The sequence below is a fragment of the Lynx rufus genome, unplaced genomic scaffold (genome assembly GCF_022079265.1).
Source record: "Lynx rufus isolate CCGP_SWC_20201006 ecotype Redwood Valley unplaced genomic scaffold, mLynRuf1.p SCAF_28, whole genome shotgun sequence".
Classification (NCBI taxonomy): domain Eukaryota; kingdom Metazoa; phylum Chordata; class Mammalia; order Carnivora; family Felidae; genus Lynx; species Lynx rufus.
In genome coordinates this window covers 9777350-9795785 of record NW_025814843.1, presented here as the reverse complement: position 1 = coordinate 9795785, position 18436 = coordinate 9777350, and the positions used below count along the sequence as shown (strand labels likewise).

At 45.0% G+C, this 18436-nt stretch overlaps 1 protein-coding gene across 13 annotated transcripts in view; it reads left to right on the top strand.

Moving 5' to 3' along the window:
- NDEL1 (nudE neurodevelopment protein 1 like 1) overlaps positions 1–18436 on the top strand; it is an 80535-nt gene that overhangs the window by 22233 nt on the left and 39866 nt on the right. For all 13 annotated transcript variants that reach the window (XM_047089746.1, XM_047089745.1, XM_047089744.1 and 10 more), the window contains 6 exons: positions 3901–3998; positions 5693–5846; positions 6783–6931; positions 8682–8818; positions 10895–11068; positions 15177–15268. In XM_047089746.1, the coding sequence (XP_046945702.1) occupies positions 3913–3998; positions 5693–5846; positions 6783–6931; positions 8682–8818; positions 10895–11068; positions 15177–15268 (792 nt within the window). In that variant the 5' untranslated portion in view covers positions 3901–3912. The remainder of the gene's footprint in view (positions 1–3900; positions 3999–5692; positions 5847–6782; positions 6932–8681; positions 8819–10894; positions 11069–15176; positions 15269–18436) is intronic.

The window sequence follows — 18436 nt, the reverse complement described above, 5'->3', positions numbered from 1 at the left end:
AATTTACCTGTTTCCTCTGTGTTCAGTAGGTCCTGGGGTTTTCTTATTCACACCGCTGGGTTTTCTCATTTGTCTGGTGGTTCTTGGTTGTCCATTTATATTTAAGACCAGAGGGCTGGATGGTGATAATTTTATTTATTTTTTATTTTTTTATTTAAAAAAGTATTTTTTAAAATGTTTATTCATTTTTGAAAGACAGAGACAGAGCACAAGCAGGGGTGGGGCAGAGAGAGAGGGAGACACAGAATCCCAAGCAGGCTCCAGGCTCCCAGCTGTCAGCACAGAGCCTGACGCGGGGCTTGAACTCACAAGCGGTGAGATCATGACCTGAGCCGAAGCCGGACGCTCAACTGACTGGGCCACCCGGGCGCCCCTGGGTAGTGATCATTTTAGATGGCAAGCTTGTGGTGGTGTCTCCAAAGCTGTCCCCTGTACGTCCCATAAGCTCCATATTCTTCGATGTGGAGCCTGTTTGGAGGCTTTTAAGTGACTACGAACATGGCTTGGCATGCATCGGACAGATTATTCTGTCTAGCCAAGAACGATAGGTTTTATAATCCCCATTTAATACATGGTAGAAATAAACTCACAAATCTTTTTACTTAGGCCATTCCTGGAATAGGAATTTAGATATTAATAAAGGAAAGCATTACTTTGGAAAGTAAAGAGGGAATAACGAAAGAAAGGTTATAAATCAGTGTGAATATTTGTTGAATTTCTACTGTGTCGCATGTTTCTGGTGATGGAGGAGGGATTTATAAATGAGACACTGGTCCTGCCCTCAAGGAACTAGCTGGGAACCTTTCCTTTTCCTGCAGATGTTTATCTGAGCTAGAGCAGGTAGCAGCAAACTTTGCTTCTTGTGTTCCTCTGATCTTCATAACGTTTTGCAAAACCGTAATTTATTGGATTGTGTATTAAAAAACCGAATGTTTGAATTGCACATTGGTATGTGGTTGCCATTGTTTAAGTGACCAGTGCATCTATCCAAAATTGAAGACCTGTGCCTGTGAGTTTCTGTAGGGCTGAATTCATAGATTTCAAATGTAATCCACATTTTTGGGGGCGTTTTGGGGAAAGACCGTGCGTAGAGCATTCAGAGGACACAGCGATTGTTGCCTCATGTTTGGATGCTCGCTCTCGTGTGCTGAAGTTATATCTTCATCTGGCTTGTTACTATGAAATAGGTCCCTTCCCTCAGTGACTTAGGCAGGAACTCTCAAGAGTTATTGATAGCACATGGTGATGCCTTCAGGGGCTTCAGATACTCTTTTGGGATACAGATACTTCTGGACTGGCCTCATCATTCACACCTTACTACATATTGTAGCTACAAACAAGATTGCCCCTACAACTGGGAAAATGGAGTGGGGATGGGGAGCTTTGATGAAGGGATGAAGGGATAGGATTATAAAATTAATCAGTAATGTTTACTAGTCAGTATACCCACTTGAAGAAACCTTAAGTCATCTAGTCCAAACTCTAATTAGATGAAAAAAACGGTTAAGAGGGTAAGCATATCACTTAAGGAGTTTAATGGCAGAACTGGAGCCCTGGAAGCCGGTCTCAGCAGGACTCCTCACTCCGTGCAGCTTACATTTTAATGTGCTGTTGGGCCATAAGGGCATCTCCAAGAGCAGGGTAACACAGACAGAAGTGTGCCGTGGAGGAGTGATCGCATTAGAGGAGGGGGCACTTGGTGCACTCGATACTTCTCCAGTGCTCAACAATGTCTGACGTGTAGCAGTTGCTCAGGAAAAGCTAGAAAGCACTAAGTACTTTCTCTGAGCAAAGTGTTGTGCTTGGTGCCATGAGAGAGGCGGAGTGTGTCAAGAATCCATCTGTTTTCGGGGCGCCTGGGTGGCGCAGTCGGTTAAGCGTCCGACTTCAGCCAGGTCACGATCTCGCGGTCCGTGAGTTCGAGCCCCGCGTCGGGCTCTGGGCTGATGGCTCAGAGCCTGGAGCCTGTTTCCGATTCTGTGTCTCCCTCTCTCTCTGCCCCTCCCCCGTTCATGCTCTGTCTCTCTCTGTCCCAAAAATAAATAAAACGTTGAAAAAAAAATTAAAAAAAAAAAAAGAATCCATCTGTTTTCAAAGAACTCTTAGGCTGATTGGTAATTTCAGATAATTGGGAGATTGACTAACATGTCGAAAGTAATACTGGGTGGTGTGGTTAGGAGAGGTTGGACTGAAACAGAACACTGCAGTTGGCCTCAAACCAAGTGTGTGAAGTTATATGTTACTATCATTCCATGAGAAATCACTCTTGTACCTACCTGTCTGGTATACCCACCCTGAAGTTGGAGTTTCCTGTTTGTGACTTCTTGCTCAGCCTTTATGAGTGGATCGTGCTCTGTGAACTCCCAAGTTCTCTGCAACCCCAAGTGTCTATTCATTTACTTCTAAAGCTGGTCTTTAGTTCTTGCTGCCCAGTATGGATTAGGTTGTTCCAATTTTGGTTTAATTTAGTTAATATTATTGAGTATCTTGCTATTGTGCAGGCATTGTGTTGGGCTAGAAATAAGAACAGTGCACAGCCTGATGGTTTAAACAAATGCATTACTGTGTGGTAAGTATATTCAGGAAAGCAAGTGTGGGGTATAATGGCAGACAGGAGTGTAGGGGATTTTAGTGCTGTCTGGGTGAGGATAGGAAAGGCTTTCTGGAAGGGATGGCAGCGAGGTTTGAAAGGACAAGTAGACCCTTTCCAAATGCACAAGGACGGGAGAGCCATTCCAGGTAGAGGGGCATCTAGATCTGAAACAGAATGTCACGTTAAGACAGTTTTGAACAGTATTGCTGGAATATAAAATGGGATACTTGGGAGGGGGTCGTAGGAGGTAAGACACTCTAGTTAGGAATGTAGAGTGAGCCCAGTGACCTTGGTATTTCATTTTCTGGCCAGTTGGAGTTTTTAGATAGTCCACATGCAAAGTTAAGTGAATAGATTCCCCCCCCCCCCAATGCTTTGGGTGAGCAACCAAGATTAGAGAACATTGAAGTTGGGGGATTAGTGAGCTTATGGAGGAAGCTTTGGACTTAAAAGAAGTGTAATAATAGTAAATTATTGAGAATGTGGTACCCGATTTCCTAGTATGGTCACCTGGCGTGAAATGTCCCAGATAGGTCTTTTGAAGCAATCGTACCCCAGAGGGGGACATGCTATAGTAGCATCAGCTCGGGCAGTAAACTTGGTTCTGTCACTCGATTCCCAGAAGATCAGCTGGCTGGAATGCAGCTGCCGGAGCCCGGTGTGCTGGACGATTCCGCGGGGCCAGTTCCTGTATAGCCTAGGGCTTTGACCCAAAGTGCCTCGTGTGCCTCTATACCAGAGCACGTTGTTGATGTACTCTCCTGACTTTATCCAGAACATTGGGGGTCCCTGAGGTTGGGCAGTAAGATGATTTGTGGGTCCGAGTTATAATAGTTAATCACCCTCAGGGTCTGTCATGTTTAACTCCCTCCAAAATGCTGTAGATTTCATGTTGTCCCAGATTTTCTACTTTTAGATTCCTATGTTCTCTATTGTTTTAAAAAATTAAAAAAAAAATAGCTGTCAGTTATCTATCAATTTATTGTATGCTCTCTGCCCAGTGTGGGGCTTGAACTCATGACCCGAGATCGAGTTGCACACTCCACCGACTGAGTCAGCCAGGTGCCCCGTTTTCTATTTAAAAGTTTGTCTTTAGGGGCGCCTGGGTGGCTCAGTGTGTTAAGCTTCAGACTATGGCTCAGGTCATGATCTCACGGTTTGTGAGCTCGAGCCCCACATTGGGCTCTGTGCTGACAGCTCGGAGCCTGGAGCTTGTTTCGGATTCTGTGTCTTCCTCTCTCTCTGCCCCTCCCCTGCTCTCAAAAAAAATAAATAAACATTAAAAGTTTGTCTTTAATATTTCACAGGCTTTCTTGATCATGGATGGTGAAGATATACCAAATTTTTCAAGTTTAAAGGAGGAAACTGCTTATTGGAAGGAACTTTCCTTGAAGTATAAACAAAGGTAATGATATTGAAAAGCATCCTGAAACTAGGGGAAGGCGTTTGGAATACCAGTGCCAGTGTGTGCAGATATGTGTATATTTTAACATAAAGCTAAATTTAGAGTTTCGGGGTTGGGTTTGGGATTCTGGAAATAGAGCATTGCTTGTATTTACATAGTATAAAAATGCCATAAAATTTTATTCAAATTATTAAAACAGTAAGAAAACTTCATGTTTGTGATTTCTTCTGGTAGTTGACCTCCTTTTACATTTGGCCTGCTGTGTGTGTGCTGATTCTGTCTCATCCTTTGGTCTTTGGGAGATTCTGATAAGCTGTCTAGGGCTTCATACAGCTAGTTCTCTTCAGGCAAGTGCTGTCAGTGTTTGGAGCTAGCGAAGCTTTGGAGAGGGGAGGAGAGCTTTAATAGAAATGGAGTGTTTTAATAGAAATCTCAATTATTCTAATTAGTTGGGGAAGCCTTTTATATTAATAACCCTTTAAGCACCAAATTTGTCTTTAGATTTCTTTCTGGCTCTTTATCTTTTATTTTTAGAGAGAGAGCAGTGAGTGCAAGTGGGGGAGAGGGGCAGAGAGGGAGAGAGAGAGAATCTTAAGCAGGCTCCATGCTTATCAGGAGGTCGATGCAGGACTTGATCCCATGACCTTGGGATCATGACCTGAGCTGAAAAATAAGAGTCGGATACTCAACTGATGGAGCCACCCAAGTGCCCCTTAGATTTCTTTTTAAAATGCAACTTAACACACACACACTTTCCTACTTTGGTATATAAAGCTTGTTAAGCCTTATCAAACCTTTCATTGCTATTTCATCGAAGCCAAGTAAATTATGCTGATGGATATAGGAGGGGGTCTGTTTATGTCAGGGGCTCTGAATCTTTTTTTGTGTCATAGATGCCTTAATTGGCTGGGGAAACCTGTGGACCCCTTCTCAGAACAATGTGTTTTTGTTTGTTTTGTTTTAAATATTTATTTATTTTGAGAGAGAGGGAGTGAATCACAAGCAGGCTCCCTGCTTCAGCACAGATCTGATGCGGGGCTCAATCCCACGAACCACGAGATCGTGACCTGAGCTGAAATTAAGTCAGATGCTTAACTGACAGAGTTACCCAGGCGCCCCAAAATAATGTTTTTCAGTGCATACAATTAAATAATAAAATTACAAAGGAAACCAGTTGTATTGAAAAACACTTAACAGTACTTTGTGGCATAGTAATGTGTGTTTCTTAATACCTTAAATAAGAAAGATCTAGGGGTGGGGCACCTGGGTGGCTCATTCAGGTTAAACATCTGACTTCGGCTGAGGTCATGATCTCATGGTTCATGAGTTCGAGCCCCGCATCAGGCCGTCTGCTGTCAATGTAGAGCCCACTATGGATCCCCTGTTCCCCAAGCTGTCTGTCCCTCCCCTGCTCATGCTCTCTTTTTCTCTCTCAAAAATAAATAAACATAAAAAAAAAAAAAAAGATTTAGGGGTGAGTGTGTAAAATGTGAGTCCTTTTGGACCTTTTAAGTCACTTTCACTGAACCCTGAGCCTAGAATAAGTGATGTAAGACGGACTGTCTTTATCGCGTAGTATATTTTGTGGTAGCACCAGCGTTCGGGCACAGTCATTGACCTGACCTGCAGTCGTCTTCCCCGCGGACCCTGGGACTCCTCCTGTAACTCCTCTTTCCCACTCTGTCTATGATCAGCTTCCAGGAAGCTCGGGATGAGCTAGTTGAATTCCAGGAGGGAAGCCGAGAATTAGAAGCAGAGCTGGAGGCACAGTTAGTACAGGCTGAACAGAGGAACAGAGACTTGCAGGCCGATAACCAGAGACTCAAGTATGAAGTCGAAGCACTAAAGGTAACTGTGGCAGCTTTACAAGCTGGTGTTGAATGCGCTGGGCTGTGTTCACATGAGAGATACGGTTTTTGGGTGGAGCTTAAGAGCAGCAGGCAGAAAAAAAAAAAAAAAAGCCTTAAAGTGAGTTTTCGGAATAAACTCTTCTTTCATGGAACCAAGGGGAAGGTGGTTTGGGGTTTAGGAGTTCACTTAGAAACCCTGTAGCCGTCCGGTTTTTAGCTATCGTGTTCTCATGACACGTGGCCATTCTGTCATTTTCCAAAGCTGCCTGATTTGCTCAAGATTGCCTCATTTGGTGGCACTTTAAAATTATTTTGTATGAAATACACATTTATTCCATTATTCATAGCCTCTTTACTTTTGAAGTTCATTTGGGGTTAAAAAAAAATCCCTTTTTAAAAAGGGATTTCTAGGAGTTAAAGGATTAACCCCCTTTGTTGCTGTCCATCACCTGCCTTAGCCAAGTGCTTGAGGGTTTCTGTGCCCCTGGGTGTGGGGTGGGGTTATGGTTTGGGGAAGGGGGGGGGGACACAGGTGAGAGCTAGGGCAGTGGGGCTCTGGGTGGTGGTCTCCCTCTCTGTGCTCACCCGGGCCGCGTTTAGCCTGAGAACCCAGAGTTCACCCCCCTCCCCAAGTGTGGGGTTGAGGCAGTAGTTTCACAAAATAGTGAAATAACTTCTTTTCAGAGAGGTCATTATTAGATTTCTTTCTGAGGGGAGAATGGTTGACTCTCTAAATTTATGAGTTAAGGTGCTTGGAATGAATGTCTTTTTTTGTTTGTTTGTTTTTGATATTGTAAGGAGGAGAGGAGTACCATCACCTCAGATTGCGGGTAATTTCCTTGGATCCCTGCCCTCATAGTTTGGGTTACTTCCTTTGCTAAGGACAACTCTATATTAATCACACACACTTTCCTTCCTATACCCATGCCTTCAGGAGAAACTAGAACATCAGTATGCACAGAGCTACAAGCAGGTGTCGGTATTAGAAGACGATTTAAGTCAGACTCGGGCCATTAAGGAGCAGTTGCATAAGTATGTGAGAGAGCTGGAGCAGGCCAACGATGATCTGGAGCGAGCAAAGAGGTAAATGCATGCTGTGCACTTGGTTAGAACAAGCAGACTTGGCGATCAGGGTTGAAGATCTGTCAACTCTCAGCTCAGCCTGTCACCTAGATCTTGGTCCCAGAACGTTGCCTTCTGGTATTTCATCACATTGGTGCTAAATCGATCCTTCTCTCTCCAGATAATGCCCTTCCAGGGTTTTCTCCCTGTTTGTCCTTCTTCTGTCCTTCATTACCATCGTTGGTCCTATTGGTGTTCTGTTTTGTTTTTTAAACACCTCTGCTTTACTCCTCTGTCTTTCCCTCTGTGTTCTTAGTGCTGCCACACTTATGGCAGGCCCCACATCTTCTGCCTGAATTCTGTAGTGACTTCCTCACTGATCTGTCTTTACATCTTTACTCCTTCTCCTTCTCTTCAGTTTAAATGCTAACCTGTGGATTTTCTCAGAATACTGCTTTCGTCACGATTCTGCCGCACGGCCTAGAGTGGCTTGCTGTTGTTACTGTTGCTGAGCTTTTCTGCAGTCTGTAATGAGTTGTTTCTGAACCATTCCAAACTTGATTCCTGTTACTTTACAATTACTGTCTGGTAGTTCTTTCCTTAATGTCTGAGTGACTCCTACATGCCTGGCTTGATGCTAGAGCTGAGGATGACAGAGGTAAGCTAGCCGCTGCCCTCGGGTGGGACCGACGTGGACCTTTGACACGGTCAGTACTCGAGCGAAGAGAGTGTCCAAGCGGCTCCAGGGCACAGAGGCGGCGGCTGCTGGCGTACCGTGGGGGAGCAGGGGAAGCCTTCGCTGGCACTGAAGCTGGAGTCTGCGAGGAGGGAAGAGGCCAGCCAGGGGAAGAGAGAGGTGTAAAGGCAGAGAGGCAGGAAGGCTCAGGAGGTGGGAATATCTCACTTTGGTTGACGTGTGTGGAGACAAAGTGTGGCTGCACAACATGAGATTGAAAGTGGTTGGGGCCAGATTGGGGAGAACCTTGTGTGCTGTTTGAAAGCCGTTCTAGAGGCAATGAGGGCCTCGTGAAGAATTTTTTAAACAAAGGAGGGACACCAGACTTTGATGGGATAGGACTGAGGAACTGGAAGTAGGGAGGAAGACCCTTGAGGAGTAATCCAGGTGATGGATGAGGAATTAAGCCGGGGGCAGAAGGTTGGGGGAGAGCGAGTGGAGTTGAGAGACATTTTGACAGCCGATAGGACTTGATAAAATTGGCCACAGGCATTAAGAGTTCTAACTTGAGGTTAGGGAATTTTATTTCTGTAGCAGGCTGCACGCAGTGGGCAGGGGGCACGTAGTAGGTGCGTGTTAATGTCTGTTGAATAAATGAGCACGACAAGAAATGCAGGAAGAAGAGATGGAAGGGAGTAAATGGAGCGGGACCTGGGACTTGGTGTTTTAAACACATTTTTAATTCTTAATGTACTCTAAAATTGTTGGAAAGTCTTCTTGGAAATGTGTCAACGTGGTTGTTGTGTTTACAATCCAGGGGGGAGATAAAGTGTGTAATAGGTGGCCTTCCTTTAAGGAACCGTAAGGAATTTTGGTGGGCATTTAAGAGAATACATTGAATGGCCCAAACTAGCCACAGAGATACTAAGTGCCACCAGAGGTCACAAGGGGGTGGAGACCATTCTCTTTCAACTGGGCCAGGCTTTCTAGGTCAGGAAATGGCATGAGCTAAACGGACAGTTTCCTTTTGTATTAGCTGTTTGCACGCTATTTATTTAATTCATGGACTCCCAATTTTTTTTTTCTTCTTTTTAGAGCAACAATAGTGTCACTGGAAGACTTTGAACAAAGGCTAAATCAGGCCATTGAACGAAATGCATTTTTAGAAAGTGAACTTGATGAAAAGGAATCTTTGTTAGTCTCTGTACAGCGGTTAAAGGATGAAGCCAGAGGTAAACCTAAAACTTGAAGAACACCCTCTACCCCACTGTCCCTAAGCCCTGGTTCTAAGCCAGCTCCAGGAGCAAGGTTGAAGGCTGTGTGCACGATCCTTTAGTCAGGCACTGTGCTGCTTTTAGTCTCTCAGCACCTACATCATCAACTCGAAGAAGTAGGTAGTATTATCCCCCTTTTACAGGTCAGAAAACTGAGCAGAGAGAGGTGGAGTTGTGTCCAAAGTCTTAGAGCTTTTCAGTGGGGATTCAAACCCTGGTCTGTTTTCCAGAACCTTAACTGCTACCACTGTGTGTGTCCTGCTTAGTTTCTTTGGGTCTTCTCCTGTGTTACGCACATAATAACACTGCGTGTGTGCACATATGATAAAGAAGAGACTGCTTTCTTTATAATCTGCATTTCTACCATGTGTTAAACAAAAGACGGAGGGAGAATTTTAAAAGGAAAGTATGTATTCACTATATGCTTGTACAGCAGTGTAACTCCCTGGCCCCCTGCCCCCAGGCCCTGGCAACGCCGTTCTTCCTTCTGTGTCTGTGAATCTGACTCTTCTAGGAACCTCACAGAGGTGGGGCCGTACGGTATTTGTCCTTTCGTGACTGGCTTGTTTCCATTCCGCATAACGTCCTCAGGGCTCATCCCTGTAGTGGCACATGTCAGAATTTCCTTCCGTTTTAAGTCTGCATAAGACCCTGTTATATGCACAGATCACATTTTGTCTATCCATTTATCCACAGATAGACATTTGGGTATATACCCAGGAATGGGATAACTTTGTATACTTCTTTTTTTTTTTTTTTTAATTTTTTTTTTTTTCAACGTTTATTTATTTTTGGGACAGAGAGACAGAGCATGAACGGGGGAGGGGCAGAGAGAGAGGGAGACACAGAATTGGAAACAGGCTCCAGGCTCCGAGCCATCAGCCCAGAGCCTGACGCGGGGCTCGAACTCACGGACCGTGAGATCGTGACCTGGCTGAAGTCGGACGCTTAACCGACTGCGCCACCCAGGCGCCCCCCTTTTTTTTTTTTTTTTAACGTCAGTGTTCTGTAGGTCAGTTGAATAACTGGAAAAGGAAATGTTAATTTGGGCTTAAAAATTCTAGATTTGAAAGCAAGAAAAAAACTGCGACTGTTTTGAATGCTTCCTTTCTATAACAAAATACTGCATTTGGTAATTAATAAAGCATACCAACCCACTTAAAATTCTAAAAGTGTACTTCATTGATTTTGCAGTAATCCCAAAAGAACAGAATAAAAGCAAATGAGTTGAAAAGAGCATTTATTTTTGTGTCCTGTAGGTTCAGTGTGAGTTTTGGTTTGGCCTCCATCCTGTTTCTTTTTGCACGTGAGCATAGTTCGCTGTCCTCTTAGGTTGTAGCATTTGTATTGGCTTTTTTTTTCCTTTTTCTTTTTTTTAAATGTTTATTTTTGAGGGGCACTTGGGTGGCTCAGTCAGTTGAGCATCCGACTTCAGCTCAGGTCATGATCTCATGGTTCATGAGTTCGAGCCCTGCATCGGGCTCTGTGCTGACAGCTCAGAGCCTGGAGCTCGCTTTGGATTCTGTATCTCCGTCTCCCTCTGCCCCTCCTTTGCTTGCACTCAGTCTCTCTGTTTCCCTCTCAAAAATAAATAAACATTAAGAAAAATTAAGAAAAAATGTTTATTTTTGAGAGAGAGAGAGAGAGAGAGAGACAGTGACAGTGTGAGTGGGAGAGGAGCAGAGAGGGAGACACAGAATCCGAAGCAGGCGCCAGGCTCCGAGCTGTCAGCACAGAGCCCGACGTGGGGCTCGAACTCATGAACTGATCGGCTCGAGACCACGACCTGAGCCACAGTCGGACTCTCAACCGACTGAGCCCTCCCAAGCGCCGCAACGTGTTTTAGTTCTAAAAGGTCATTTAGACGGTAGGGTTGTCATTTTTATACCCCAAGAAATAAAAAGCGTTAAATAGGAAACTCGTTTTTGGGAAATAGTCATTTAGGAGGAATGTCTTTACGGCTTTTCAGATGTGACTTTGCTGGGTGTGTCTGCCTCGTCGAGTGAGTGTTATTCCCTGTGCCACATTTTGCAGATTTAAGACAAGAACTGGCAGTCCGGGAGAGACAGCAGGAAGTCACCAGAAAGTCGGCGCCCAGCTCTCCGACCCTGGACTGTGAAAAGATGGACTCTGCCGTGCAGGCGTCGCTTTCTTTGCCAGCTACTCCCGTTGGCAAAGGGACGGAAAACAGCTTTCCTTCACCCAAAGGTTTGTGCTGTCTTTTCTTTCTGCACCTGTGGTGGATTAGCGACGGAAGGGCGTCTGCTGAGGAAGCAGGGGTTGCCATGGGGTGAGCAACGATTTCAGTTTAGAAGTTGGTGAAGTCAAGCACTCCGCGGAGCAGAGGAAGAGGTTGGTTTCCCAGGCGGCTGCTGCACAGGGCAGCGGCGCCTGCGTGTACGATAAGAGCAGCTCGATGCATTGAGTCTTTAAGAAGTTGCAGGTTTTTCAAAGCAACGTTGAGTTTTTGATGGTAGCAGGAATACAGGTTCACGTTGAAAAGTTGAAAAAAAAAAAGACCCACGGCAGTCTAACCGCTGCAAGGCAGCTATTGGTTTTTTTTTTTTTTTCCGACATAATTTTATTTTTTTAAATTTACATCCAAGTTAGCATATGGTGCAACAATGATTTCAGGAGTAGATTCCTTGATGCCCCTCCTCCATTTAGCCCATCCCCCTTCCCACACCCTCCAGTAACCCTCAGTTCTCCATATTTATGAGTCTCTTATGCTTTGTCCCCCTCCCTGTTTTTATATTATTTTTGTTTCCCTTATGTTCATCTGTTTTGTCTCTTAAAGTCCTCATATGAGTGAAGTCATATGATACTTGTTTTTCTCTGACTAATTAGCATAATCCCCTCCAGTTCCATCCATGTAGTTGCAAATGGCAAGATTTCATTCTTTTTGATTGCCGAATAATACTCCATTATGTATGTGTGTGCGTGTGTGTATATATGTATGTGTGTGTGTGTGTGTGTATACACACACGCACACACCACATCTTTATCCATTCATCCATCGATGGACATTTGGGCTCTTTCCACACTTTGGCTATTGTCGATAGTGCTGCTGTAAACATGGGGGTACATGTGTCCCTTCGAAACAGCACACCTGTATCCCGTGGATAAATGCCTAGTGGTGCAATTCCCGGGTCGTAGGGTAGTTCTGCTTTTAGTTTTTTGAGGAACCTCCATGCTGTTTTCCAGAGTGGCTGCACCAGCTTGCATTCCCGAGGGCAGCTATTGTTAATGCGGAATTTTTTCTGCTGTGTGTGTGTGTTTGCTTGTGCCACACCTCCTTGTTACACATAAGCTTGGGGATCGTATTTAAATACAGTTTTATTTCTTGGGCCACTTCACATATCACCGAAGACTAGAGGCCTTTACACATGGCGTGTACAGAGAGACTCCCTGAGTTACCATTCGGCTCAGGTGGGCGTGGGCTTTCTGTTACGTGCCTCGGTGGCTGCCGTTTTCAGAGGTGACATTCGGAGTAATCCACGAGCAGTACGTGAGAATGTTCCTTTTGCTGTCAGCCAGTATGGTTTTTTATATCCAGCTAAGCAGAAACACCACTTAGTGGCCACTACGTAGAACCTTAGAATGGAGCCCCCACAGGGCTTCATTCAGATTTGTTTCATTTTTGCAGCTTGCAGATACTTCGGCCACTCCTACTCCTCCATTCTTTTTTCTTCCCAGACTGGAGCTCTTTCTTCCCATCCCTTTTTTAAATAAAGGATCTTCTCTTTCAGAGTGATAGGAGAAGATTTTCTCTTCAGACAGCGAAGTAAGCTCTCTCTATCTGTCCTGCCCAGTAGAGTAGCCGCTAGCCCACGTGTGACCGTTCACGTTTAAGTTTTTATTACAGTGAATTAACATTTAAAATTCAGTTTCCCAGTTGCAGTAGCCACGTTTCAAGTGCTCAGTAGCCCTTCAGTAGAGAACTTCTCCTACCTTCACTTAGTTATAAGGTGAAATTGGCTCAGGAACGGGAAAATGCCATAGAGTCGTTAGGGTGGTGTTATTTGCGCTTGTGCTGGGGTTTCTGCCGAGGACATAGAGCAGGCAGGGTGCACATGGTCGCAGGCGTCAAAAACTCTCACTGTCCGTTTTGGAGAATGGCTGCTTGTGTATTTGAGGATCTCAGAATTCCTAACATTTGAGAATGAACAAAGGTTTGCTTTCTGGTACTGATAGAACTGTGTGGCTAAGTTCTGAGAATTCTTCAGTTGAGCCCTAATCAGAAGAATCGGGAGCTCAGTTGAGGTAAGACCCAGACAGGTGCGCGTCCTGTCATAGCTCATTAGAGTTTTAATTCAGGGACTTGGCTGCGGTGAGCAGGGCAAGGTCAGTGGGACACAGAGCTTGCTTGCTCTGGCACAGGATTAAGATTGTCAACCCCGAGGCAGTGCTATTTGTCCAAGTAGGCTGGGACGTTTGCAGACTGGGACTGAGAGCGTGCACTTTAACCAACCTGAAAGCTGCTGTGTGCCAGATCACCGCACTTGTGTGACAGATGAGTCAGCACAGACCTGACGAGAAGCCGGAGATTAGTGAAATCAGTGCAAGCCTGAAGGGCCGTCCTCTATGAAGTGGTCTGTCTTTAATTGTATTTTAGGAGTAACACGGCCGGTTTCCAAAAAGCATCTAAGACATCTTTCCATAAAAGCACAGATTTAATAATTTGAGGATTATAGGGAAAAACGAGGTCTGGAAATACCTGCCGAGAAAAGTACAGCAGTTCTTGCCCTGTTCTGTGCCATGCATTATTCTAGATGCTGGGAGTCTAGTGGTGAATGGGACCGCGTCCCCACCTTCAGTTAGATTGTATTCTGGAGGACGAGGACAGTGAACGGCAGCAACAAAGCGTTTACGTACTGATCAGCGCTCCGTAGCATTGAGTGCTTCCTATGGGCAGGTGTTTCGAGAGTGTGTTAGCTAACTTAAACTTCACAACGACTTTGAAGTGTTCTTATTAGCCCTCTTCTACATATGGGCGGCTTACTAAAGCTCACACACTCACTCAGTGGCAGAGATGGATTCGTATCTAGCAGTTTAGCCCAAGAGCTCTTAACTGTGGTAGACAACATCTCAAAAGTAAACGGAAGAAATGTGCATGACTGAAAACGTCTGCTGAGGGACGTGCAAGAAGGTGTGAGTAAATGTCACACTAAATAACCCCATTCCGAGTGGGGAGACTGTTGGAGCATCCGTTCTCCCCAAATCAACGAGTAATTTAAATTGCTAATGAAAATCCCAAGAGGGTCTTTTAAATTGGCAAGTTGATTTTAAAGTTACTCTGGAAGAGTAAGTGTGCCAAGAAAAGCTTGAAATAGGCTAATAACAACAGGCTTTTCCCTTCAAGACAGCAGAGCATGTTTTAATGCTGCAGTAATGAAAGCAGCCTATTTCTGGTGCAATAGACTAATAAGTCAGTGGAACTAAAATATATAGGGAATGCAGTGTATGAAAAGTGCCATTTCCGATGAGACGAGTCGTCTTCATGTTACGGTATCAGGACATTTGGCTATCCATTTGAAAAAAGCTTCGATATTTGATGGATCAACTGATGTAAATGTTAAAAAAAAATTAGGAAAACCTAAGGAGGACATAAGAGGAACATATTTATGATACCAAGGTGAGGAAGCCCAGGCTTCCCCCACCAAAACAAAAAGCTTGGAAGATGAATGTCACACTGAGAAGTATAAGACCTAGAAGAGAGAGGGTGAACGTCTACAGTCGATAGGGCCCTTGCACGTTGATTAAAGGAAAGACCACCCAGTAGATAAAGCGTGGAGGATAAACAGATGATTTCCAGAAGAAGAGATTCACATATCTAGTTAGCAGGGAAACAAAAACACAACAGAATGACTATCAAATTGGCAAAAAAAAAAAGAAAAGAAGACAAAAAGATAATGTCTCGTATCGTTGATGGCATTGCCATGCAGATTGCTGACCTTGGCACAACCTTCTCAGAGAGCATTTTGGCAGTATCTCCTAAGGTGGACGACATGGGCATATCCTGTGACCCAGCAGTTCTATTTTTAGGAATCGCTTCTCCAGAAATCCTTGTCTAGATGTTTGAAGGATATATGTCCTTTTAGCATTGTTTGTAATGTAAAATTAGGTGTAGTCTAAATATCAGTCAGTTGAAGGAGACAGTTCAACATATTGATGGTGTCCCACTTTGTACTTCCTGTCCATGGTTTGGAATTCTTTTTCATGGCGTGTATCCTGCTTTGTAACGTCAACAACAAAACCGGCAACAAGATGTAGAGGGAACAACAAGTGTAACCACTCCTCTCTTCTTTTTCTCTAGCTATACCAAACGGTTTTGGTACCAGTCCACTAACTCCTTCCGCTAGGATATCAGCACTAAACATCGTGGGGGATCTCTTACGGAAAGTAGGGGTAAGCATTCAATTATTTACCCCCGCGTATTTCAGCTGCCAAGGTGTTGAATTCTTAATTCGGAGGGAGGGAAGAAAAAAAGGGGACCTTCTTGTGCTGAAGGCCTTGATTAAGCAGAGAGACAGAAGCGTCTGGTGATGAGCCGAGACTGCTCCGGGGAAGAGTGTTGGGGCTCGGGCCCGCTAGTGCTTCTGCAGACGGCCCTGCGCGCTGAGCTCTTGGCCCCCCCACCCCCACCCCCCGGGGGTGTTCTGTGTGTCCCCATGGCCGTTTCCCCATTGTGGCCCCTCCATCTTTTTCTACACTGATTGCTCTGTGGCCTGCTATGTGTTCTGTGCCACTCCTGAATCCTGTTCCTGCTGTAGTCTGCCCCCCTGACCACCCCCTCGGCTGTCTCTGCAGGACTCAGCACTGGCTCGCGACGGGCCTTCCTCGTCTTAGTCACGTCTGTCTTACTGCTCCTTGGCCACTTGAGCTTCTGTGCTGTCTCCTTGGCTCTAACCCGGTATTCCAGAACAGTTGGGCTTTTGAAATATTAAACTCGTTTTACTGCTTATTCAGTTATTTCCTTCTAGAATACCTACTCTCTGACCTTACAGTGGTGGGAGCCTCTTGGCCTTTTAGCCATCTCTTGCTTTCATTTCTTGTGCTCATCCGTGATCCCACAGATGGCTTACTCTGTCACTGCTGACTCGTGATCTTTTTGGCCATGGACGAGACCTGCCGTCTGGATCAGTCAAGCAGTTGGACCTCTCCTTCCCTGAACCTGGATCTCAGGAAGCAGTTACGTAGCTGTGTGGATTTATGCCACTGTGAAGTTAGCGTCTCCTGCTTTGGTTCCCTTTCCTGTTTCCCTCGGCGACTTCTACCTCTCTTCTCAGTGATCTGCCCCTGAAACTGCCCGCTATCCACTGCCCCTTCACATGCTTTTTTGTGAGAGATATTTTCTGAAAAAAGCAGAAATTGCATTATGCGTCACATAACGAAGAGATGGGAGGCCACGGTACAGGGTCCCGTGTCTGCCTTTTCTGGCCGATACAGTGATTTTCTGACCATCAGAGTAATTCTAAATCTGCATTTTAGCCTAGCATAAAAAACAATAAAAATTATTTCATACAGTACATCATGTTCTCTCCTAACCATCTTTATTTATTTATTTATTTATTTTTATTTATTTTTTTTTTCAACGTTTATTTATTTTTGGGACAGAGAGAGACAGAGCATGAACGGGAGAGGGGCAGAGAGAGAGGGAGACACAGAATCGGAAACAGGCTCCAGGCTCTGAGCCATTAGCCCAGAGCCTGACGCGGGGCTCGAACTCACGGACCGCGAGATCATGACCTGGCTGAAGTCGGACGCTCAACCGACTGCGCCACCCAGGCGCCCCTCTCCTAACCATTTTTAAAATCCCATTTGTTACAAGAATTATGGTATTTAGCTCCATAACTCAAATAATGTGCTTATTTTTTGGTGTCTTGACTTCTCAGCTTTAAGCAAAAAGATGAAGTTAACTCACATCCCCCCAGTTTTTATTTTTTGGTCTCTTGGTTATTTTTATAACTTTAAATGACATGCTTAAACCTCTGTTTCTCAATTTATTACACTCTCAGCTCCTTGTTGTGTTTGTGAGTTCTCTGTCCCATCTTGCACTCTCCACTGGTTGGTTGTAAAAACTGAAAACTTGTAGCGTCTACAGTGTTCTGCCCCCCCCCACCCCGTGTGTACTGTCCATCGTAGAGCAGGAGCTGGGCTCTTGGGTCGTTTTGTTTGCGCCACTCAACCGTGTGTCAAGCATTTGGTTTTTTATGGTTTACTCAAAATATGCCCAGTTTTTTCCTATTTGTATCCTAGCTGGCCTGTAGGCCTTTTTCCTTTTCCTGGCACTCTCAATTACCACCTTCTTCTGGTGGGTGGAAGAAGCCAGGCCTTTCTTTGCCAGGTCTCGTGTCTCGCAGCTTCTCACGGTCCCTTCCCGCCTGCGCTTGGATAGGCTCGTGGCTTCTCTGCTGCGGTTCTCTGCCCTTCGCCCCTGGGTTGGCTCTGCGTGTTCCTGGACTTCCTGTCCGCAACTTTCTTTGTTCCTTGTTTGCTTTGCTTATTACGTTAAGTGATCTATTCAGAAATGGTGCCCGAATGGTGACCTTGGGAGTCCCTGTGTGGTTTATCCATTGAGTTGACAGCCTGCCTCCCAGACGTCACCAGAGCTTTTGGTCTGCGGTTACTTGCCAGCCCTGCGTGCTCTTAGGGATGTTTCATTTTCCACTTCTTTGTCCTCCTTTGTCCGCTGACTTGAACTGGAAGCTTCATCCCCACTCCTGCATCCTCTTCCACTGAGAAATCAAGGCCATCTGATTTCAACTTCTTCATTTCCCCTCTTACCTTCTTTTGTTACTCTCCTCTCATCGCCTGTGTTTGTAGCCATTCTCCCTTTTTATCTCCGTGGTCAAAGTATCATGTTCTGCCCATGGCTGATTTTGTCCCTCTGTGCCTTGGATCCCAGGTCTTCCAGCCCTCTTGTCGGTGTCTCCTATATTTTTAGCGTTTTACTGTGTTGGCATATTTGTATGTAATCTTTCTGGGTTACACATTATGTGTTATGTACATACTTTGTATGTGATATTTGTGTATTACAAATCCTACAGTGTTTAATCCAAGTAAAAGCATCCATTCTTTCCTTTTACCCTATATCTCTCTTTAACGGTCACCCTCTTTCTCCCTTCCCTTCACAGCAAGGCTTTTTGAAAGTGTGTCTTCATTTATTGTTAGCATTTTTTACCGCGTTCATGCTCCCCAGACAGCCCAGTCTGGGCTCTGTCCCCTGCTCATTGATGATCTCAGCACCGCCAAACCCAATGGATGCTCTTTGTTCTGCCCTACTTCTTGAAACATTCAACACTGACTTTTTTATAAATGCCTTTTTTTTTTTTAAGTTTTATTTTAGAGAGCGAGAGTGCAAGCAGGTGAGAAGGAGAGAGAATGAATCTCAAGCAGGCTCCATGCTTTGCGGGAGCTTGACGTGGGGCTCGATCTCACTAGTGGGATCATGACCTGAGCCGAAATTAAGAGTCAGCTTAACTGGACACCCAGGCACTTCCCCCCTTTTCTCTTTCTTTGAGAGAGAGCGAGCATGTGCACGTGATGCCTTCTTTGCTTCTCTGATCCTGTGTC